We start from the raw sequence: 25,722 nt of genomic DNA, 5'->3' as shown, positions 1-25,722 counted from the left end.
CAGAGGGATATCAAAAAACATGGTAGCTGAATTGTTTTTGCTGTTTACTTGCTTTTAAAAAAAAAATGAATGGCTTTGATTTGGATTGATGAGTTAATATATGCATGTGTAAGACAAGAGATACAAAATTCTTACAATATTTAGCCATTACTTTATACTCAAAGATAAAGATAACAACACTCTTATATATCTGAGCAGTTGTCAAAAATACAAATATGAAGAACAATATCTTTTTAAGAGAACACACCTTCAATTTTACAAAATTACAATATTTTGTAATTATACAAAATATGCGTTTTTGTGACGGCTACCAAGCATTTAAACAGCTCTGTAATTGTTGTAAAAATGGCACTTTTATTCTTCACATTAATACATTATTCAAAGGCACCACACAATACAAACCACAAGGTGACCGTATGCCCCAATGCTAAGGCTAATGTTATGTGCAAAAATAGCATTAACAAAAAAGGTTTCATTTTTCAGTTACTTTGACAAAATGTGCTTACTGGATTTCACATTTCTTAAAAAAAAAAAAAAAAAAAAAAAATAGTTAAAACAAAGATGCTTGCATTTAAAAGTTTTTACAGGCAATTCCAAGTATTCAGCAGCAGCACATGCAGTAATCAGTTCCTGTAGTTTTTCCTTGACTCTCCTTCTTTCAGAAACGTCCATATTAATGTGTTCACAATGTCTGGCTGATCTTGTTGAAGCCAGTGGCTAGCTCGAGAAATAATATTCAGTCTAAAGTGATTTTTTTATGTATAATCTTGATATTTCTGCCATCTCGTGTTCCAAAAACGCATCCCTTTCTCCCCAAAGAAGTAAAACTGGTGATTTCGCCTCTTGTTGTTTCAAAGGCAGAAAACTGTAAAAAAAAAAATCAATCAATCAATCAAAATGTAATTTTCTCTTACACTTTTTTTTATCACTTCACTAGTCCTGGGTTTCAGAATTACACTCAACTAAGAAGTATTATTTATTTGAGTGGTATTATATCTGAGTAATCAGGCCCATGTTAAATACTTTCAGCACATCACCCTGTACTCTCCCTTCTGCAAGCCAGTTTGAATCACAAACAGTGCTGACAGACTTTAATAGATCACTGATGGCAGGGGCTCGGTTGGCAGGTGCTTAAGTTACCGCACAAATGAAACATGCTTCGTGAGGAGCAACCACGAGGACTCTGAAAGCCTTTGTGGAGCAAAGTATTCCCACAACCAACTTTCCTGAAGGACTGAGGAATCGACAAGTATTGTCTGGATGAATTTAAACACGTTGCAGACTTGTCACATCTTCATCCATGCTGCTCCTACACCTTACTGACAGTACTATGGCAGGTGTGTTTTTTTGTCCACCCCCTGTACAGTCCATGCATATGAAAAACCTTCTTTTTCGCACAAATTTGTACTTATTTTAAAGTGTGGCCCTACTGAGGTAAGCATGGTTTTTGGTTTAAAAATAGCCCCCTACATCCTCACTGTATTACTCCTTCGACTGCTAAATACTCATAGTTCTTTTTAATTAGAACGTCAACAGTTCAGAAAACAAGACTCCTATTATAGTTAGCTGAGTCCTCAACCAACCTTCACCATGACTAAACTACAACTGATATCAATCTTTATGAAGCTTTGTACGTCAGCCGCTACCCACACAGTTCACCAGGCAACCATTTAAAAACTCCCCAGCTTCAGACCAAAGCATTACTGACTGCACAGAGGTCAAGTCTAATTTTTTCACTCAGGTTCAAAGTCAATGGTTACTCATTTTCTCTGCCAATTACAGCTGACTTAGCTGTATTGAACCCTCCTGGTTAGAATAAGCTGTCCATATAGTGCAGGGCCCTTGAACAACGATAGTTATCGACTTCAACAGATGTACAAGATTGACAAGCATTTACTCCAGTGTAAATATGTACAAGGTTAATAACAGACTGCTAATGTTACAGAAGAATGAAACAAAGGCATATGTATTGCAGGCAGACTTCAGATGAAATCTACATTTTTTAAATATGGTACACTTGGAATAAGTAAATAAGCTTTAAACAGATTTCTTATGGGTATGACTAGTCCTGTTTGATGTATTACACAAACGACTTTGCATAATAAGTGATGGGAGTTTGTTTTCCCCTTTCAGTGTTTAATATATAACATGATTAAAACGGAATATCATTTTGGTATTAGACGGATTTTATCTCTACTGTACACACTGCTTTGTTTATCAAAATTTCAACTTCACTATTGTATCTCTGTGCATTCAGCCTGATCTAATTTCAGATAAACCACGCTCCATACACATGGCTTGTTTGAGTATAAACATTATGTCCAATATCCACGAGATTTTAATCCAACTAAGGCGGTGCTATTTTAAAATGATTTATACAAATGATAAAACAAAATGATTAACAGCAAACAATTTCAATCTTTTAATAAATCACTGCTTTGATAAAACATCAAAATATTTATGATTTATCAACATGTGACGGGCAACAAAAGTCTCTTCCCTAGTCATTCGTCAGTCCAAAAAAATAGATACCATTTTGTGATAGCGCTGCTCCTGTGAGACAACTTGCTTATCTTGTCCCTATTTTTAAAGAGGAGGCGAGTAAATGACCAACATATGTCCCAATCCCCAGCCCCACAAACCATAAGGAGTGACTGAATGAGTCTGACCCTTGCGAATGCAGTCTTTCAGCATTAGTGTATCATTATAATAATAGCACAACTGTCAATTCTACTGCATCTTATCCTGGCATAGATGTCATATGCTGTGCACAGAACATACAGCAGAGTTCTGAAGTTCTAAACAACCCTTTTTTATGTCCAGCGAGTACAATCAGAAATCATTTCACACAGTCTGAGCAGCCGGAACCTGTCAGCTTTGCTTTACCGTCCTCTCACCTGACCTTCACGAGATGGCACTTCTCATAACAAGAGACACCACACAGTCACTTATCGTAAAAAGGTCTGACAATTTCAAATTTCTGAAAAGAGACAATTCGGAATAGAGATTAGTATTTGATAAAAATAAAAAATAAAATACGACACTTCTTTTACCATAGTAAAGCTAAGGTCTTTATTTCTGATAACAAACTCCTTTGGTTTATTATAAAACCGTGTGCCACTTATAAGCGAGTCTGCTTTTAAATCACACACAGCAAACAATATTTGTTTTCACTTCTGCAGTAGTAAATGTCCACCCGCTGCTACAGCCAGCCTTACCTGGCAGCCGGCACAGAGAAGCCTATTGTGTCTTGTCAGTGATTAAATGCATTAATATCACAAACTGGTTACAAATATTCCTTTATTTATATGTTTGAAACAAGAAAAAACAGCTCTGTGCCTTTGTGTGGTGTACAGGGACTTCCTGCACAGTTGCAGCACCAAATTCTTGGAAACATTATTTTAGCCTCCTTCAGAAAGAAGTAAATAAAATGCCCTGCTTTGAAAATATTGTTGATTCTGGTGGGGGTTTGCTTGGCCTAATTGTTGCTACATGGATTTTTGCACGTTAACTAAGGTTTAAACTGTAAAAATTCTGAACATTTGTCTGCCAAGTTTCTTTCATTTTTACAAATTAACATATAGTAAAGCATAGGAAAGCACGGTGAAAAACTGTTCAAGAGCACAAGTACTGTAAAAGTAAAATAATAGTACAAAATCAGGTGAATTAAATACAATCAAATCCTTTACAGGCCCCAAAACAGAAGGGTACAACGGTATTTTGGTAATGTTTGTAGAAGGTTAAGGGTAATCAAACTAGCTTTTTTTTTCTAGCCCTTTATTTATTTGTTTGCTCGCTCAAACACACCACTAGAGGGCACTGATGTTGTTCACTAACAGTACAGTAAAATGATTCCCTTTTCAATGAAGTGTTGTATACTTTTAGAGGATAGGGGGTGATTAGGGAGGTTCTGCACATAAACAAGCCTGCAGCAATACTGAAACGACTTTGGTGTTAATTACAGCACTAATTATGTAAAAGAATAGCTTCACAATTTGTATGGAAATGTTGGAGCACATATTTTTACTAATGATTTGTAAATCTGTAACAGTAACTCAAATTCTTAAAAAAACAACAACATCCTACTACAGAAACTAATCTTCAGCCTATATTATTTTTGTTACAAGGGATGTTAGTGTTAGTCAGCTCAGCTGTGCCCTGCTTGCAAGGCTGAGATAAGACTGAAGAACTGTATAAGCGGCTGCAGTCAGCAGCTGAGTTCGCTGAATACTTGTTTTTGTCCTCAGAGTTAGCCTTCTTAAACCTGACATGCATGTGAAGCAAGGCAGGCAGGTAGCAGAATAATACATTCTGTTACGTAGACTTGCAATCGGTTGATGTCATTTCTTCCAAGCCTGGTGTGAAGTGTTAAGAACTTCATTGCACAAAAAAACTGTGATATCCAAATGGAAACACCAAGGCTAATACAGTATACATTTAATCTAATCAAGAATGCTTGGCTGGCATTGCGCTGCGGCTGTAACGATGTACGTGCAAGCAGCTGCTGTTGCTATGTGACATATTCAATACAGTTTCAGATTTGTTTCAAACTTCCTAAAAAAGCGTTTAATTGGCAATTACCTGAAAGCGTTTCTGTAGTAGTTGAGTGGCCCAGTGAGAGCACCTGGCTGGGAGAACACATACATGTAGGCTTCCATATCTTCAGACGTCAGCCGGCAGCTTTTCCTCCCAATCCCTGTGGTCTGACTAGTAAACAAGTATTTTATAGCCTGAAGCAAAACACAGGAAAAGGAGGGTATAGTATTAACCCTCAAGGGTATAATGTGTACGGGTAAATGTGACAGTGGTGAGAACAATACGATTATTATGTGTAGTTGAATATTTAATGGTAATGTTTTGTTTGTGCTAGAGGAAGAGATGCATGGTCCAGCACAGTTTACAGTCAGTTGTTTAAAGTAATTGATATTTTTCTCATTGATTTTTCAGAAAAGCAGTTCAGTCTATTTTAATTGCATCTTTCTGCAAACCAGCACATGTGCCTTCATGGTCTGGGATCTGTATTGTGCATTTTACAACATATCATTAAAAGACTCATTTTACCCTATCACCCTCTACAGATTCTGTCACTTCAATTCTTAACCACTTTTCTTTGATCCTCTTATCACTATCGATTTGTGACACAGCAAAAAATATCTGACAGATATTATGAGGCAAATAACAAAAATTGTATATATTTACGAAACATAATGGGTTTCATTCACATCTCACTTTTACATGGAGAGACCAAATATTGTTACTAATGAAAAAAAAAAATACACCTCAACTCATAACACTGATGAAGGCATAAAGTGTATTTCAAGTACAGGGGGTGGTATATGCCGTGAAGACAGTATGTTAACATTATATTATGTTATGTGCTTATTGATAAGCGCGGCTTACCTTAAAATCATTGATGGTAAACATGAATTCAGGAAACCGTGGCAGCTAGAAAAAGAAGAAGTAACTTGACTTCATCAGCTGGGAGGGATGGTGCAGAGTGTAATCTGGAAGCACAGAAAAGCTTTAGCTGGATTCCAGGACTTGTCTGATTAAACATCTTTACAGAAACAGCCTATTAACTCATCTTTAGAGCACCGTCACATAACGAACTGAGACTGTCTTAAGAAATGAAAGCCTTACAGTCAAATAAAACCACTGGAAAGGCAATTAAGTGATGTGTCCCCTGTTAATTAACCAGTAAGAAAATCTACAACACTTAATCTTCAAAGCTTGTGTATAAAATACCGATGTTGACAAAGGAGGCCCTACTTGTAGTGCAGTTCTAATTAACTTACATACTGTACATCGTGCAGAATTAAACTGATCTTGCAAGACACAATTTCATCACACAATAAACACATGCTTATGTCTTCTGGTTTTCATTTTCAACTCTCAGTGCCTTATCTATAAATGTAATTAGCTGGATCGATGCTAAATTTAAGAGAACATAGCATTTATCGAATGTTTGATGCTATACGGGGCTAGAAGGTACAGAGGTTTAAAGCACTACATTTTCATTGTACACTTTTACACAACTGGGGCATTTCCAGGCAAGAGAGAACAATGTAAAGGTGGCCATGGAGCTTGATGCTATTTAAGCCATTGCACAGCAAAAAAAGCTAAGCAGTCATTTAAAAATCAGCAAACTTACCAGTGAAAACAGTAGGATGAGGACAATTTAAAACAACCAATTTATTCACCATCTCTGGATAATGGATAGCAAATAACCAGGCAATCATTCCACCCCAATCATGGCCAACCAGGAAACACCTGTTATAACCTGCAGCAAAACAAAGAGCTCTTCATTTGTAACTTTAAACACTTCAACACATATATAGCAATTCAGTTTCTGGGACCCATTCTAGAACAAACTTAACTAAGATTTCAGTCCTAAACAGAAATAAAAAAGGACTGATAAAATGTCCTTGGTATTGTCATCCTTTAACTACACTTGTATAACACATGTAAGTCAGTAACATACATGCCCCACAACAGCTGTAAATCAAAACCCTGTAAATACATAAGGATGACTCATGTGTGTGTGTGTACATACTATATAAACAAAAAGGTGCCTTCATAAATTCCGAGATTTGATACATTAATTCAATTACTTGTGTTAAAGAATAGCCTTACCAACTTGCATTACAACTGGATAAACTAGGGATAATAAGTTACCACACATCTGCTGTTACATCAAACTATAGGCCCTTTACCGGTCCCCTGTTGGATAGCTAGCTGTTATTTTTTTATGTACTTTTGACACAAACAAATAAATAAATTAATGAACACTGACCGTGACACGTGTGCTTATTAGCATTTGAAAATCAGGCACGGCATCCACACAAGAATACTGAAGCAAACTTTTCAAAGAATAAAGTTCTACATCTAATAATATTTTTGTTAAAGCATATTTAGAGAGATTTATAAACCCTGTAATTACATGAGAAAAAAATGACTCTCTCTCTCTCTACTTCCGCAGCACAGCTAATGCTAAAAAAGGAAATACAAGAGGTGAAGTGGATTGCACTGCTAGCCTTTCAGCTCAGGAGGCTAATCGCTGAACTCACTCAGGTACAATATCCTTGACATCAGTCACTAGGTAGTCCAGCCTGTAGTGCTCTCTCCCAGCCGTTACGTCTGACTCCCCGTACCCCCGTATGTCCACAGCAACTCGGAACTCACTCTTGAACTCTCGCAGCTGGTGTCGCCATGAAAACCTGAAACAGCAACAAGCTCTATTACAAACCCTAAACTTTCTTTAGTTTTATTTTTGGGGCATGTTCTCAGATTCTGCTGGACTTCTCTCAATCAGAGACTGTAAAGCACGCCAAATTGAGTCATTCATTAACCAATTAACCAAAACACATTCAAACACAGGCTGACAGCAACCACTGTGCTGCCGGCCGAGGTGTCCCATCTTGAGTATGCATGGACATTAAATAAAAATTAAAAAATTAAAAAAAAACACATTTGGTCTGACAGCTGTACAATTTTTTTCTGTGCAGGATTATTGCAGCCTTCCAATAGAAATTAGCTTATATTGAAAATGATACCACTCATTTCTACAGGCTTTACAAATGCAGCTGTACGGATGCAAGGTGGTGCAGCACTAGGGCACATTTCCCATTCACAAATTCAACGTAGTTGTTTGAAGTTGTAGTGTCCCCTTGGCTTGGATAACTGGAAAAATCACACAACCACATGACAAAAACGTTTGACCTATTTGTATGTGTACATATATTTCTAAAAAGCTGAACTGCAGTATTATACTTATCTTGGGGAAAAAAAGGGAACAAAGATTGTAAACTGAACATTTTGTATCAGCGTGGCGATTAAGCAGGTGATTTTCCAAATATTTGATAAAAATGTGGGAAAGCTTCTCTGTTTTCAGCAAATGTTTTCTACTCATGTTTAAATAATCAATAAGGATTGAAGTTTCGGTCAGGGGCAGCAGTGTGGAGTAGTGGTTAGGGCTCTGGACTCTTGACCGGAGGGTTGTGGGTTCAATTCCCAGTGGGGGACACTGCTGTTGTACCCTTGAGCAAGGTACTTTACCTAGATTGCTCCAGTAAAAACCCAACTGTATAAATGGGTAATTGTATGTAAAAATAATGTGTTATCTGTATAATGTGAAATAATGTATAATGTGATATCTTGTAACAATTGTAAGTCGCCCTGGATAAGGGCGTCTGCTAAGAAATAAATAATAATAATAAAATGTACTAGGGCTCAATAAATGATAAAAGCCTTTGGCTGTATCTTTATTTTTCACTGCAGGTTAGTTCATTATTTGAATCAAAGAGCCCAAGGGTCCAGTCAACTAGCTATGAAAGTCTACAAATTGAAACCCTTAATGAGATTGTACATGATTTTGATTTTCAACTAACTATGAACAATAACATTATTTTAAACAATGACTATTCACCAAGTTTTAAAATCCTTGTTTCCCTTGCTTCTTTGGTCACACTATTTAGTGCATGTTCAAAACATTTGATCTGGTAGTTTCAAAAGTACTATTGCAGGGTATACAGACTCACAATGGACCATTATTTGTATTGTCTCCAATAGTCTTAACTGTAAAGAAACATAGCGGTAGTAAATGGCTGTAAAAGTACGTATCCTTGTTGTTAAGCATGAGCAAGAAAAGCATATTAAAACCTGTGCTTGGCTCCAATTCTTAAGAGCTTGGAAGAATCCACATCAAGTAGGCTACACTTTAAAACTGAAGACATTTCAGATAATAGGTATAATGATTCAACTCGACTTACTCATTTTTAAAAGTCCTGTAATGTCAGCATTTTAGCAACATTAACACTAATCCTTCATGTTAACAATAATGCTGACTCCAAGAATGAATATGTATAACTTGGAAAACGACAAATTTGTATAAAATATTTTAGCAACAAAACTAACACATCAATCCTAACACCTTTCTTTCAATTATCTACACTTCCAACACTATAGAAAACCATTTGTATTTGGCTACAGAAATACCCTTCTTTTGAAAGTGACTCACAATTTAAATATTACGTTTAAAAATCCACAAATGAATAAATCTGTAATACCGAAAATCTCGCTTTGGCTTTGAAACAGAACCTATTCTGTGTTCAGTGCAATAAATGGGCAGCCATGAACAACAGATTCCTCCCCCCTAAATAATTAACGGCTGTCTGCTTTAATAAAAGGCTGTATGTCAGTGTGAGTTATAGACTATCTGACTACTGTTGACAATCTATCTCTGAAAACCCATTCCAGGCAAATAAGTTCTGAATTCCACATCATTTAATGACAGACACTAAAAAATGATGAAAGATGGGGGGTCTTGAATTACAGCGACTCCTACACAACAGCAGAAAACCAATGTCTGTCCAGAAAACCCTCGTCTTGTTCTTCAAGCCTCAGCAGATTTTTGTTTTATGTTCTATTCTCTCAAAGCGTCCAGTACAGCGTGCCGGTAACTAAAGTGCTCTTTCCATTCAGAATTAGTTTGAGAGGCAGCCCAGGTTCAGCTGGTATTAGATTGTAAAAAATAAAGATGCAGTCTGTCTATGTATTAACTGGGATAGAAGTTAATAAGTCAAATTTATTTGGGGAAGTACTTTAACTGGGAGGTAATTTATTTGTCCATTACCAAACTGTTCCAGGAAAAAATCTCCTGCTTTTCATCTTTACTTTATATTGTAAATGGAACTTACTTAATCGAAGAAGTATTTGATGGTGTGTGTGTGTGTGTGTGTGTGTGTGTGTGTGTGAGTGTGTGTGTGTGTGTGTGTGTGTGTGTGTCTATAAACAGGCATTAGAAAGTTCTTTGATGGCTTGTGTCAGATCATTTTAATCACATGGAAAGCTTGTATCAAAGAGCCCCTATATGATAGTTCACATATATACGAGAGAGAGAGAGAGAGAGAGAGAGAGAGAGAGAGAGAGAGAGAGAGAGAGAGAGAGAGAGAGAGAGAGAGAGGAGAGAGAGGAAGAGAGAGAGAGAGAGAGAGAGGAGAGAGAGAGAGAGAGAGAGAGAGAGAGAGAGAGAGAGAGAGAGAGAGAAGGCTCTTGGGTATTTAATGTCCTTTGCAGTTTTAACAGAACTCTGGGAATCCATGGAGAAACAGCATCAGAGGTCAACCCGGACTCCTAAAGAAGGGCGCATGCAATTCATTACCTCAATTGCACTATTTACACAGTTTGCATGCACTTTCTTACTTATAATGACAATGGACTTCCTACTATTACTGTAAAATAAAATGCAATCCATATGGAAGAGAGATGCAGGGGCTGGACTAACAATGGGATCCACCTGTAATACCCCGAGGCTGCACAACATTAACATTCTCAAAAGTGATGATTATATGTGCATCACTGGGGAACAAAGGTGAAAAGAAGGAACAATGAATAAATACATCTTGCAGACCTGTTAATCTCAGCATATTAATAAATATGGACATCCTGTGCATTGATCAATAGCCTACTGTGTACATCTGAATGAATTCATGAAATTAAAAACTGAAAGAAATGTTATATATATATATATTCTGTGTACACTTTAAACACTATGGTCTGTGATTACAAATAACATATGTACCTCATGGTACTTAAAACTGATATTCCAGCAACGTTAAGCAGGGGTGACACAAAAAGGTGACGTGTTTGGCAGGTGAATTCCAATTAACACTGTACGTTGTTATCTTATCAAACCTAGAAGCCCAAGAAGAACAATAGTAAATATCAAGTACAGCATTGAGGCAAAAACTACATTATATATATATATATATATATATATATATATATATATATATATATATATATATATATATATATATATATATATAGAATGTAGTTTTTGTCATATAAGGATGGCAATTTACAGTACATCTATAAGTGCACTGTGCTCGTTCCAAAACTGCTCCAGTTTAGCGGTATATATATACTTGAGGTTCATGATTTCAAGTTACAAATTCAGTCGGCATTAGGCCCCTGATTTTATTGGTATTTATTTGTTAATTCTTTACAAGAGTACCGCATGCATATTAGCAACAATTCTTTAAACGAAAGAAAATATCCTACAATAATAATAAACACACACAAACACACCTTACCTTAATTCTAACATAACAGTGCGTTCCCAAGGACGTGTCATTCAAGCAGGCAGGAGCATTTTCTCGGATAACCCACTGGAATGTTTTTAACGGCCTTCTTATTATGCTCCACAAAAGTTTTAACAGAACGATGCAAGAGTAGAAAGCGCAATAACTGTAAACCAGTGCCCAGAAACCAAGGACTCTGATCTTTAGCGTCACTCTGACTGTACACAACAGTAATTTGCGAAGCATCCTGGCCATCTTTACATTAGAGCAGTAACAAGCATGGATTATACCGTTTACTTATATGTTGTACCTCAAAATGCTTTTAATGTTTGAGCGAATACACAACAGTCGTGTAATTTGAATGATACTGTCGTCTCACAAATAGCGCATTCAACTTATTGTGCTGGGGAGAATCCGTGAATGTGAAGTCAATAAAATCACCAAAGGTCTAAGCTTCGATTCACGGTTGCGTGTGACAGGTGTGCAGCTCGTATTGTTGTAGTAGGTAGTTCTCACCGCTGTATGCGCACGATTTCCCATTCCTACTGAATGCATCGCCTGTCTGGAAATTTCAGAATGTTTTGTCTCCGCTTTACCCGAGGGTTGTTCATTCTAAAAATGTATTACAGTTGATAAAACTCACGACTTTGACTCACAAGTCAAAGTCTATGATTTTTTATAATTTGAAGGTCAACAGAGTTTCTTCAAACCGCTGACAAATAATGATCCTCATGAAGGTTACAGCCCTTCATCTCTCACTTAATTACATTGAATTAAACTGTCTTCAAAGGACAGTGCCTCATTGAGATCAAAGATTCTACATCCACCAGTATGTGAAGGGATATAAAAAACAAAAACTTATTAGCCAAATAAAGAAGATCATTAACATCAATAATCTCTCAGCAACAATGTTACTTTAAAAGCAGTATGGTTTAAAGTATAGTATGGTTAAAAGTTAATGTCATACAGAAGCTTATCAAACACAGTGGCTGAAAGGGTGTTTTGAAGGCATGGTTCCCTACTGTCAGTCGGTCTTAATTCACAGTTTGTATCATAACCATGGATTGCATGCATGTTCTGCAGTTGTAGGATTTCACTTCAAAATCATGACAAAAACAATGGTTTTACTGAAAATATTTTAATGGAATATATTGATATTTATCCACTTAGTGCTATTTATCATCAAAATTAAATATTATTTCTCTATATATATTTGCCATGCTTTCTAGCTTATCATACCATAGAGACACTCGCAAATAAGTGCTACTGTATTTCAGCAGAAATGTATGAAAACATGTTCCATTACCCTGAATTTAACAGATGAAACAATATAATAGCTTCAAACAAAACAAGTGACCAACTGCACATTTTCAAGTCTCTACTGCAACAATCAGTACAATGCAATTGAACAAAATAAAATTATCAAATAAATTAAATAAAAATAATAAATGACATTTTTAGCATATAATTATTTTCCTTTTGATTTTAACAACCTAACATGCACTGTTACCAACTCACAAATGTGAAATGCAATTTCTAGGCAGATATTGCCTACAAATAAACAGGTATTCATACAACACACTGCACTTTTAAATATGGAAAGTTGCTATGCATAAAATCTAAAAAATATACCTCCAAGTAAGCATACAAACTTTTGGCAAAATACAGATTTAACATGAACCACTTAACGACTATATCCAAGTAAGGATTATACATATAAACAATAATATATATATATATATATATTTTTATACATATATAATATATTCTCAATTATATTATAATCTGGTATTAACAGCAAAACCATTGTTGAGGACATTCCTTCACTTACATACAGATATACCAACCAATCTGGTTCATTAACAGTCACCGATTTCAAGTACAAATTAGCGGAGCACAGATTTCTTTTACAACAGTAGTCCACATACATTACCAGGATTGAGCACAGTGCTGCAAAACATATTGGTTTATATTTCTTTACAATGTTATTTTTCATTAGCACTCAACATGAAGTACAGAATACAGGTATGGAAGATTTCCAAGCACTGTAAATACTGCTTTGAACAAAACACTTCTGTTTTAACTGATGGTTTAAAAAAAAAAAAAAAAGTTTTCATTCCAAAAACACGATTAAGTTTCATTTTAAGACTGAACACAGTATTTCAAATCATAAAGAATCTCCTATTCATTCGTAATCTACTGCATAATGGGCAACAAAGAAACACTTACTTCATTTAAAAGCATTTCCAAAACTTCACTAAGCTATCATCTGTACAAAAAGGCATACACACAATGTGGTCCTTTAAGTGCCTGTGTATACAAGGTTGCAGTGTATTACACTGTACAAAATATTACAATAACAATCATCAAGTATAAGTGAAGGGAGTCATGCAGAAATATTTCTTGCAGAATGAGGACCAGTTTCCTTCCACATGTATGTTAAACTTAGACATCCAGTGCCTGAAAAAAGTTCACAGCTGTAGAAAGCAAGAGCTAGGCCTATATGTACTATCTGGTAATGCATTAACATTGCATATTAAGACATCTGTTGTATTATATTCATGGAACTATAAAGTCCACCTGCTTTTGTTTTAATAAAGGTTATTTTCAAATGTCGTCATAATATCACTCTGCAGTGTCATGTCAATGATGCCTGCCATCTGTGAATAGAAAAAAAAAACACACAAAAAACTTACTGATTTAGTACAAACTACATTTACTCCAACATCTATATAATTTGAAATGGAAAGTATCCTACTCAATATATTAATTATATTTGGTTGTGGTATGTATATAGATATAGTAGACATAACAGTGCTTAGATTTCACAGAATAAGCCATAACAAACACTATGAATCAATAAAATAAAATGTAAAAATCCTATGTGTACATCATATGGTTAAATCAACACACTCTCCCTTTACCATCCCTACCAAATGAGTAGCTAACTTACAGCTACTCTCCTCCTGCGTTCCTGTTCTCTTTTCCTGGCCATCTCCCTCTCTCTATCAATAGAAGACTGAGAGACTGATTGTAGTTCTTGTTTTTCCTCTTTTGTGATTTCATCTGGCTTAGAAGTTGCCTGGTCTGGAACTGTCTGTACATTTTCTAAAGGTTGCTCATCATCTTGGTCTCTGAAAACAAAAACAAAAAAAAACATATACGACTTACAAAACTAGTAATAAACATGACAGCCATTAAGATGTCAGCAAATGGCTACACCTGGATTTCAAAACTTGCAAATACCTTTGCTTTTCAGGAACGCTTTTTCTTTCCCTCCCAGGTTGACCCATTTGCAGTTTCCTTAAAGCCTTTTCTCGTTCTTCCTTTTCCATTGCAGCTTTTCTGAACTGCTGAAAACTCTCACTAGAGGACTTTATTATGGATGGTGTGGAAGTGGCCATCTTTCCTAAACTTGCCCAAGAATCAACATTCTTGATCCTAATGTCCTAAAAGGAAATGCAGAGTATAAACAACATATAAAGCAATTCTATGCGTTTAAAATAGCAAATACGACTCACAATAGGCATCAAGAAATACATGTTTGATTTAGCATTCTTTTAAATGATCCGAATCTCTTTTTGGAAATTCAAGGAAGTGCATGTATAAGGGACATCAATACAACTAACTTATTTAATGTTATCTGTTTAAATCTAGACAACAGCCTTAACATTGTTGCTAACACTAACATTATTGCAAGTAGCATGAGAGAAAGGATAAGTACTGTAGAAAAACATTGGGCCCTATTCATTATTGCTTTTTCACAGATAACGCTAGCTAGAGTCCTGCGCGAGTCCGATTGTTACGACCCGCTTCCGACCCGGACCCGCTACTACAGGACCCGACCCGAACCAACAACCCGCTGCAACACCGTCTTCTTACCCGCAAACTAACAAGTTACCAATGCATTAGTATCTAGAATATCTACTTCTATCTTCTTCCCACTTAATGCTAGGGCACACAATTCTATAAAGCAGGGATTCTACGATATTGCAGGCATGCCTAATGTTTTAGGGGCAATTGATTGCTTGCATATAGCCATAAGGACACAATCTAATAATGGTAATGTGTTCATTAACAGAAAGGGTTGGCATTCTATTAACACACAGATAGTGTGTCGACACGACTATATAATTACTAATGTGTTCGTCAACTTTCCGGGACCTACACATGATGCCTTCATTTGGGATCAAAATGCATTGTGTGCCAATTTTTAAGGTGATAATTGTCCTGATGGCTTCTTACTGGGTAATTGTAATGCATTATTATTTATTGTCTATTTCATCTGTACATTGTAATGTTCACTGTTGTATGGGACTGCCATTGCTATCATCTGCTAAATGGAAGTAATAATACCAACAACAAACAGGACTTTAAATATTAATGAAATTATTTTATAGGAGACAGTGGTTATCCCATGAGTCATTGAGCAAACGACTGGATTACTGAAGATGCGCTTTTGCTGTCTTGATAAGTCGGGCGGATCTCTTCAGTATGATCCACAAGTGTTCTGCAAAATCGTAGCAGCCTGTTGCATTTTACATAACATCGCACAAAAAGAATCTGTTGACTCAGATAGTGTCTCTGGCCACAGAAAACATCACCTGACATGACTTGTGAAATAGAAGGGGAACCATCTTCTGGGACAGAAGGAGGGAGAGAGACAGACAGACAGACAACATCTTATTAACACGTTCTTCTCTATCTCTACATGATAGGACTGTGACATACACTAAAATATGGGTAATATGTTATCCATATTCTAAAATAAAAGTGTGTTTGAAAACTTCTAAATCCAGAATCTCAAAATGAACACCACGAGACAGCCAATGGCTTATAAAGTTAATGTCATACAGAAGCTTATCTAACACAGTGGATAAAAGGGTGTTTGGAAGGCACCAAAACAACATGCAAAATACAGGCTTTCAGAATTATTTGGTATACCTCTTTTTGCTCAAAAGCTGGAATTAGCATTGAAAAAGTAGGGCACGCAAAACTAACTTGGTTTGGTGGAATTCAGTTGATACACTTCTGGAAGGACGAACAGCACAGCAAACAAAAATTTAACTTAAATGGTTTGTGAGAATAAACTTATGCAAGCTATTTCTTACCTTTTTAGGTACGACTGGAGTTATAAGATCTTCCATCTGTTTATCACAACTACTGACAGGCCCAAGTTGTCTAAGATTTGTATTACTCTTGTCCTGTTCCTCCCCATCAGAATGGCTGGTATCAGTTTCTGAAAAAGCAATATTTTGAATGCATATCTGTCCCCACCTGGTCACTGAATATTTTAAATACAGCCACATCCCACATACATGTTTGGAGTCAAGAATTTGAACCCACCACAACTTATTCAATTCTTGTTTTTTAGAAACTGGATTTAAATTATACACCCCAAGCTCAAAGATTTTAGAACCACCACATCCAGGCGATTTAACGTGGAATATATTTATATATATCAAATATCTTAAATACAGGTATCGCTGTACACACCATTTCAGTAACTTAAATGAGTAAAAACATACATTTATTAAAAAAAAAAAAAAAATACTAGCATTCACTTACTTGATAATGTCTGTGTAATATCTGATCCATCTTCTGCACAATTCTCCTTTTCAACAGACTGTAATTCTGTTTGGTCCACTGGATAACGTTTAGGTTCTGCCTTATTACACAGTGGACTGCCATGAATCGGGGACAATATTGGGCACTGAAACAAGAATTAAATGCAGTATTAATGTTAATGATATGATCTGACTTTTAAACTGCAAGGTACAAGTGCTGCCAAAATCATATCCCTACCTCCATTTTGATATTGTCACTGTTCATTACGAAGGGGCTTGCTGAAGATGCATGTAACCCAGCTGGGGAATTCAAAGGAGACAGAAGTGAAGAAAGACCTAAACCTGATAAAAGAGAGACAATTACATTTATTAGAAGTCAAAAATACAAACATCTGTATGTAGTGCCAATGGACATCTAATCAAATGTTAAAATGAATGTGGAATCAAATAAATGAACCCGCTAGCAGGGAACTTAAAATACAAAGCAACTCCTACTGTTCCTTCATGTATGGTACTGGATTAATCAAATCTACAGTTACAGTATTGCAATTTCCTAAATTGTCAATTACAGTATTGATATTTCCCAAATCAATAGCATACCCATACAATAATCTGAAATGAAGCTGCATTAAAACACATCTGATATTTTATTGATCATTTAATAAAAGAATGAAAGCAAAGCAAGAGCAAAAAAAAAAGAGCAAATTATTTCAGACAGATTACTTGCAAGCTTGACAGAAGCAAGAGAAGAAGCTTAGCTGTGTAAAACATTCACATCTGCTGATGCAGACACATCTTACCTTCCACCTGCATCCTAGTAGGTGGGCTCTGAGAAGGGTGGTTAAGTTGGTTGAGGGAATGTTGCCCAGCTTGCAGTTTCAGTGTTTGTGGAAAGATCTGGGGATGTTGCATGTGCATCTGCTGATGCTGAGGCAGTTGTGGCTGCTGTGTGGTTTTTAACTGGGGGAGTGAATGTACCAGACTGCAACTGGACTGTAGTTTAGCCTGTTCATTTTGGGGCTCTTGCAACAATATGTGGTCATGGGCAGATTGCAAAGGAGCGTGTTGGGTTGCCTCTTGTTGAGGTGCATTTGCAGACCCTGGCTGCTGTAACTGTGAAGGCCTGTGTTTAGGAGGTAGAGGTGCTGCTTTGGTGCTAGGTCTTGATGGCTGTTGTGGCAGACTAGTATGTAAGGCTAGAGAGAAACAAGTTTAAAAAGATGTTGATATACCAGGTTTAAAAATTGATGCCAGCTAAATTACTCTAAAATCAACAAGTTTTCATTTGTGTGTCCTCACTGTGTCGCAGTTTGAGAAAGAAAAGATAGAAACAGACTTCAGTAGAAGAAATTCAAGAGAAAAATCCCCATGAGGCACTGCACACAAAACATATGCATGGATGCAAAAATCACCACTTTCTTTAATCAAAATCGTTTTCAGTTTAGAACCATTTAAGGGTTCTGTCAAAACAAAATGGGTCTAGTACTGCAGTATTTCTGAAGTCTCTTAAATAAAAATAAAGTCTTAAAGAACAGTAACTATCATCAAGAAACATTAATCCACTATTCTTACCTGGAGGCGATATAGTTATTTGTTCAGGTGGCTCTAGTGGTATATGTTTCAATGTCTGGAATTTGTGTATCTCCGTCTCTTGGGGAAGTTGTATTGAAAGCTGTAAACTGGTGCTAAACGGAGGTAAGATTTGACCTGCAAGAGCATTATCCCATAAAGGCTGTAGTATCGGCGTTAATTCCTGTAGAGAAAAACACAACACACATACTTAACAAAGTCGTCTTCTTCTTCAATGCAATATGTATTGTAAAGCCAACAGAATGACAAATTGTACCTTTGCTTGCATTTTGAAATCAAGATTGTCGGTGCAGCTTTGCTTCCGTTTTGTTCTCTGTTCTGTCAAAGAAGCAGTACAGCCAATTAGTTGCTTGCCTAACATAGACTTTGTTTCTACATAACTTTTAAAATAAAAAAACAATTGTAGTCTGGCTTTCTACTTACTGAATATGGAATATGTTTTATTTTTTATTTTATTTTTTAGTCACTTTGTTTATTCATTTTGAAATATCATTAAGGCAGTGCTTAACTTATGCTTTAAAACCCATTTAGCCCATATAAGCATTAACATCATTATAGAGCTGTTTTTTGTCAAACGCAGAAAAACTGCTGTCCTAGATTTTAACTGTACAAACTACACTTTGATCAATAATCTGTGCTAAATTTATTTATTTATTTTTATTTAAATTTGAATTGTGCCCTTACCTTTTTTTATCATTTGTATCATTCAGAGTGCAATAACACAAGGTGATATAAAAGTAAATACAGTCTACATCCTTGTCACCAGACACAAAGACTATTGATCATTAACTCAAGAGCTCAGCCTACACTTATGTTGAGTAACTTGTTTCAATGCTACTTCTGAGATTAGGTAAGGTAAGCATTCCCAAGATACAATAAATAGCTAATTTATATTAAAGCCTGCTTTGTCTTTACAAGGGTATAAAGACTTCAGATGGTCAATATGAAGTAACCAATTTGAAGTGTATTCAGCAAATACACTTATCACCCCTCCAGATATTGGTTTTAAATACAGAAATACAAGATGCAAGATAATTAAATGCAGTAACTTATAAATAAAAACAAAATGTAAGTATTTGACAGGAATCAACTTACCTTGCTGAAAATAAAATAAAAAATGTTTAACCATAAATAGCGTAATCGTCACATTTTGATCTTGTGGGCTACATTCTCAATAGCCTCAACGCATTAAATCTATTGCTCTGGGAGTCCAGGAGGACTCTCATACCGAGCTACTTGGTATCATGAAATGCCTAATAGGACAATGTTCCAGAATTTTACAACTTAAGACAACAGGAACTGATAGTTTTGTCTAGCTTGGAAATGGTAGGGTTTAAATGTACAAAAACAGTTATTTGTATCTAAAAATACTGTTTATTTGAACTTTCAGATGTTAACCACTAAACCTATCAGATTTTATTTACCCATATAGGTAAAATAAAAGATAGAACATGAAAGTGTATTAAAACAAACACTCAGATATCTTGTACCATTTACAGAATACAGATATGTTGCAGGACAATAACTGTAACCTACAGTAAACATGGGTCCTACTCCTTCAATCCCTGCATTCAGTTTACAATCTGGATAAACATCTAAACAGTTTTTTTTTTTTTTTATCCATCAAAATAAATATCTAAAATCATTACAAAATTTTGCATTTACAAACAACGTTTTCATACAAATATTTGGTATACAGAGTTTGGTACAAATATTTAATACAATTAAAACCAATGAAATGATTAGTAATGCTACATGTTTAGAAATAATACATGTCAAACTTTAGTGCTACAATTAAAACCAAGGGCCAGCAAAACCTTATTTGGAGGGGTTGAAAGACATGTAGAACTTGGAAAGTTCAGTAGACAATAGATAAGTGTGTGAACTAATACATAAAATCTATTAAATATATACTTGCTATAAATAAAATGACCATATAAATAAATTAAAAAAAAACCCAAAAAACAATATATCTTGCAAAATCTAGAAAAAGGACTGGACAGAAAAGACAAAAAGATGTTGCTGTTTATTATGAATCTGTGGTTCTTCCAATCCACAACCTTGCAGTGAATTCAGCTACTGTACTTTTTTTATACAGTTAAAAAATTAACTAACTGTCTTAAAGTCGAAGTGAACTAGTCTCCAACCCTGGGTTCTCAAGTAAGAAATAACAAATCAAAGGTTTATTCTAAAGGTTTTATTTCATGAATATGTAGTACCTGCATGGCTTGCCTCACAATCAAAACTTTTGCACATTTCCAACTACTGAAAGAGATATGCAGAACAGCAGTACCCAAGGTTAACTGTAAACTCTAGCTTGTTGTTTCAACAATACAATACAAAAAGCACCCAAAAACGTATCTGAAGGAGTAGGATTTATATTTGTTTCCGAACTTGACTTCATTTAAAAATCACAAAAAATAAAATTACAAGATGCTGCATCTGAAAAGACACAGCCTTCATTAACCAAAAAAAACCAATATATATATATAATTGTCTCAAACATGTTTTCAGTGCATCAGTAAGACTAAGGGTATGTATTCTAATTGAGCGATATACTTAGTAGCAGAGGATGAGTAAATAGTCCTGGTATTAAAAATGGCAGATGCTCCTGCCAGTAAAATAATGTGCTGAAGAGGCAGCTAACCTGATTCAGAGTCACTGCTATCAGTTGCACTAGAATCACTACTACTGCTGCTGCCTGAACTTGAAGAGCTGCTGCTCTCACTGAGTCGAGAGGGTCCGCCAAGCTCTGCATTAGCATCGGTGTTTGCACCTGTTGGGGGAAGAAAAGAAAAAAAAAGAAATACAAAATGAGCAACCTTACCACCACTACCACATCATCAACTAATCAAATTTAATATACTGCAATACTTACATGTAGTTTTCTGTGTCTTCACTGAATGTAACTGTCCACCGACATCTAGCAGCTTCTCCAATTCTTGCTTTTTTTCAATTTGAAGCGCCTTATTGGGCTTCAGTTTCCTTTTCTCTGCTCAGGACAAACATTGAACACATTTTAATAGAACTTTGCTTTTTACATACTTGTGGCAATAAAACAAAAATAAAAATCAACCATGACAGTAAACATGGGACTATACCCTGTATCTATTTGATCATTTTTTGTGCATGGTTCATTTTGTATTGGTATAGTTGTCCCTGGGACTCGCTTGCATGGAGATGTGACATCTCCAATGTGGTTAGCACAGTGAACAGTTGCTCCTCCTTTGCAGAACACTACAAGTTGAATACTTACCACTTGGTTTTCTTGGCCTTTTCCTTAGACAGATCATGACAAATGTCTCCAGAGCTCTCAGTGTTGAAGGTTTTAATGTTTCAAAGTCAATTTCTATCTCTTCAGGATTAGAGTCTTTCAGTGAAGGCTCTCTTGACTGGATTACATGAACAACCTTCCCAAGCTTGTCACCAGGAAGCTTGTTTATGTCGAGGCTCAGCTGCCTTTTCTCATCATATGACATAGGCTTGGATTCCTCTTCATGTTCTGAGTCACATGGAATTGTGGGCAACTTGCTTTTTTTATTATGACTGCAAAGAAAAAACAGGACATTTCCTTGATCACGAACTTGGTTAAAACACTCCCGAATTAGGTTTAGCATGGTCATATACAGCATTTACAAGGGACGACTATTACAGAATTTACTTGTTGAGGTTGTACTGTTATATTGTGTCTGCTTTTTCCAAAGTCATGGTGGAAGGATCTTCAAAAGGGACAAAAGTAGCATTAAAATTAGAAAAAGTATTTTATTTTGGTACACATATTTTTCAGAAATGTCAAAGTGACCCATATTTTAAGGGCAGTATACACAGTAACTAAGTAATAGGGCTTCCCCAAGAACCAAAACAACAAAAACACTTGCCTTCCTGAAGATCTTTTTCTAGATCTCTGCACCTGCTTGGACTTTGTTTTTTTCCTTTCATCGCTGCATTTTTTTCCTGTCTTCTCTTTTTTGTTGTAATCTTTTTTCCTCTTTTCCTTTTTTGATTTGTCTTTCTTTTTCTTTGGCTTCAATAGGGGGGCCTGGGATAACATTTGCAGTTGCTCACGTACTGCTTTTAACTGTAAAAATAATATACATTTATTTATTTATTTTTAACTCCACTAGCCTTGAATGGTGTGACAATCATCTTGTATCTTCAGCTCCCTAAACTTTATTTTTTTATTTTATTAAATAAGAATCTACAGTATAGTTAATCCTAATTCAATGTCATTTCCAATCCGTGTTACCTGCTCTTGGAGGTTTGCAAGGTGCAGAGTTCTTTCCTCTTCAGAATCAGTGCTGCTCTCACTGTCTGAGGAGCTCTCACTGTCTGAGGAGCTCTCACTGCTGGAGGGAGTTTTGTCCATTTCTGTTGAAGGTGGAGCTGGGGTTGCACTTTCAACAGGTTCATCTGGCATTTTGGTAAACCGAATCTCAAACACATCCTATTGAATGAACAATTACAGAATTACAATAAAATATATTTTTATTATTTCAGCAACTTATGTACTGCACTTCTTTAAAAGAGGTACGTTTGCTCAAACCTCATATATAAGATTATATAGTGTACATACAACATCACCTAACCAAAGTAATCTAAAAACTAGAAATACAATGTGGTAAGTGTAATAAAACAAAAAGCCTTACAAACCTGTAGCTTTCTTGCCATTGCTGAAACTTCATGGTCTGGAGGATTGTATTTATAACAATTCATCAACATTAACCGAAAATCTGCTGCAAATTCTTGTGCATCTTTATATTCTCGGTCCTCCATCTTTTTCTGAAAAACAGTAAATAAAACATCCAAAACCATGGACTTGTGATACAATTCTAAATGAATTCTCAAAACAGTTTTATTGCTGCATGTGATAACACACTGGCTTCAACAGTGTATGCTTTGATCACAATAAGGAAGCCATATTAGGTCACAGTTCAAAGTGAAGGGCACAACTACTATAACATTGAAAATATGAAGTCAATCAAAGTGTATTTATACCATGTAAGCAACCCTCACAAATATGCTTAATTAAACACTGCTAACCATGAGCTTTCTGAAGAAAGACTTACTTTCATAGTGCCAAGGTCCATTGGATGTTTTATAATGTCATAATAATCATGAAGTCCCAAAGCTTCTACATCAACAGGTTTGTAGAAGGGCCAAGCATATGCTGCATGCTTCTTTGCGTACATTTCTTTAAGTATTGCACTGCAGTACTTCAGTTGCTCCGACAATTTGGGTTTCTTGCCAATTTGATGCTGCTGCTGAGAATCTGGCAAGTCTTTTCTTGGAGGTTTAATTGGTCGACCACTTTCTCTTCTTGATATTATCTTGCAAGGCCTTGGTTCTGCAGGAGTAGGTGAAGACTCGCTACTTGTCGTTACAATGGATGTAGTTGGAGTGGTTGTATCGGCTTTCCTTTTGACACCCTTTTTGACCTGAAAATATCACCATTGTTCCCATTATGCTCATTTCAGCACACATATTGTCAATTCATAAATTGATTCAGTTTCAACAGCACACCAAGACAAATATTAAACTCTTAATATACCACCCCCCCAGAAAAAATAGAACTTGGCAGATAGAAGGCTAGTCATATTATTCCAATGAAAAACGTACTTTTGATACAAGTTGTGTTCCTGACATAGGTGCAGTCGGGGTTGCAGTAACGGTCTGCGGAGGAATCAAAGTCACTGTTTGCTGGACGACAACTTCAGATACAGGAGGAGGTGGCTTTAGCTTACCTTGGGAACACAATGATGAATTAATTTGACAAGTCAACTTCTATAACTACAAAATACTGGTGAATATCTTAAAGAATCTACAATGAACAAAACATGCTACATATACAGTGGCTCTCAAAAGTATTCACCCCCTTGGACTTTTCCACATCTTATTGTGTTAAAACATGGAATCAAAATGGATTTAATTAGGAGTTTTTGCCAGTGACCAACACAAAGTCCATAATGTCAAAGTGAAAATTAAAATCTACAAATTGTTCTAAATTAATTACAAAATACAAAACAGAAAATAATTGATTGCATAAGTATTCACCCCCTTGAGTCAATATTTGGTAGAGGCACCTTTGGCAGCAATTACAGCCATGAGTCTATTTGGAGAAGTCTCTACCAGCTTTGCACATCTGGACACTGCAATTTTTGCCCATTCTTCTTTGCAAAATTGCTCAAGCTCTGTCAAGTTGGATGGGGACCTTTGGTGAACAGCAATTTTCAACTCTTTCCACATATTCTTAATTGTATTGAGGTCCGGGCTTTGACTGGGCCACTCCAGGACATTGACCTTTTTGTTTTTAAGCCACTCCAGTGTGGCTTTGGTTGTATGTTTGGGGTCATTGTCCTGCTGGAAGATGAATCTTCTCCCAAGTCCCATGTCTCTTGCAGACTTCAGCAGGTTTTCCTCCAGGATTTCTCTGTACTTTGCCGCTTCCATTTTGCCCTTTATCTTCACAAGCTTTCCAGGCCCTGACGCAGAGAAGCATCCCCATAGCATGATGCTGCCAACACCATGCTTCACGGTAGGGATGGTGTTCTCAGGATGATGTGCGGTGTTAGGCTTGCGCCAAACATAGCGCTTAGCGTTGAGGCCAAAAAGCTCTATTTTGGTCTAATCAGACCATAGAATCTTCTTCCACTTGGTCTCAGTCTCCCACATGCCTTCTGGCAAACTCTAGCCGAGATTTGATGTGAGTTTTTTTTCCAACAATGGTTTTCTTTTTGCCACTGTCCCATAAAGGCCAGTTTTGTGAAGCACCCAGGCTATTGTTGCCGTATGCACAGTGTCTCCCAGCTCAGCTGTGGAAGACTGTAACTCCTTTAGAATTGCCATAGGCCTCTTGGTGGCCTCCCTGACTAGTGCCCTTCTCGTCCGGATACTCAGTTTTTGAGGACGGCCTGTTCTAGACAGATTCACAGTTGTGCCATATTGTCTCCATTTCTTAATAATGGACTTTACTGTGCTCCGGGGGATATTCAATGCCTTGGAAATGTTCTTGTATCCTACCCGATTGGTGCTTTTGAAGAACCGTATTCCGGATTTGCTTTGAATGTTCCTTCGTCTTTATGATGTAGTTTTTGTTAGGAAATGTACTAACCAACTGTGGGACCTCTCAGAGACAGGTGTATTTAACCTGAAATCATGTGAAACACCTAATTGCACACAGATGGACTCCATTCATCTAATTATGAGACTTCTAAAGACAACTGGTTGCACCAGAGCTTATTTAGGTGTGTCATAGCAAAGGGGGTGAATACTTATGCAATCAACTATTTTCTGTTTTATATTTATAATTAATTTAGAACAATTTGTAGATTTTATTTTTCACTTTGACATTATGGACTTTTTTGTGATGATCAGTGGCAAAAACTCCTAATTAAATCCATTCTGATTCCATGTTGTAACACAATAAAATGTGGAAAAGTCCAAGGGGGGGGGTGAATACTTTTGAGAGCCACTGTATATGCAAACAT

The 25,722-nt window shown here is 36.2% G+C and overlaps 1 protein-coding gene and 1 pseudogene across 3 annotated transcripts in view; both read right to left on the bottom strand.

The window, feature by feature from the left end:
• Positions 1-97: 97 nt before the first annotated feature.
• LOC117411285 (epoxide hydrolase 4-like) lies at positions 98-11,753 on the bottom strand (annotated as a pseudogene).
• A 1,405-nt stretch (positions 11,754-13,158) lies between these two features.
• LOC117405893 (bromodomain-containing protein 3-like) overlaps positions 13,159-25,722 on the bottom strand; it is a 22,546-nt gene continuing 9,982 nt past the window's right edge. The window contains exons 5-21 of one of the 3 annotated variants that reach the window (XM_034009383.3): positions 23,855-23,979; positions 23,305-23,673; positions 22,889-23,017; positions 22,485-22,682; positions 22,117-22,316; positions 21,495-21,784; positions 21,117-21,230; positions 20,886-21,014; positions 18,495-18,556; positions 18,221-18,401; positions 17,449-17,844; positions 16,887-16,990; positions 16,650-16,794; positions 16,193-16,320; positions 14,328-14,530; positions 14,035-14,215; positions 13,159-13,741 (exon numbers count right to left, since the gene is read on the bottom strand). In XM_034009383.3, coding sequence (XP_033865274.3) covers positions 13,673-13,741; positions 14,035-14,215; positions 14,328-14,530; positions 16,193-16,320; positions 16,650-16,794; positions 16,887-16,990; positions 17,449-17,844; positions 18,221-18,401; positions 18,495-18,556; positions 20,886-21,014; positions 21,117-21,230; positions 21,495-21,784; positions 22,117-22,316; positions 22,485-22,682; positions 22,889-23,017; positions 23,305-23,673; positions 23,855-23,979 — 3,023 coding nt within the window. In that variant the 3' untranslated portion in view covers positions 13,159-13,672. Of the gene's footprint in view, positions 13,742-14,034; positions 14,216-14,327; positions 15,719-16,192; positions 16,321-16,649; positions 16,795-16,886; positions 16,991-17,448; positions 17,845-18,220; positions 18,402-18,494; positions 18,557-20,885; positions 21,015-21,116; positions 21,231-21,494; positions 21,785-22,116; positions 22,317-22,484; positions 22,683-22,888; positions 23,018-23,304; positions 23,674-23,854; positions 23,980-25,722 lie in introns of those variants that run through there. The other 2 variants (XM_034009410.3, XM_034009401.3) reach the window with 2 other exon arrangements.

Source organism: Acipenser ruthenus, chromosome 10 (genome assembly GCF_902713425.1).
Source record: "Acipenser ruthenus chromosome 10, fAciRut3.2 maternal haplotype, whole genome shotgun sequence".
Taxonomy (NCBI): Eukaryota; Metazoa; Chordata; class Actinopteri; order Acipenseriformes; family Acipenseridae; genus Acipenser; species Acipenser ruthenus.
Note: the sequence above shows the minus strand (reverse complement) of the source record. Positions and strands in the feature narration are given on the sequence as shown.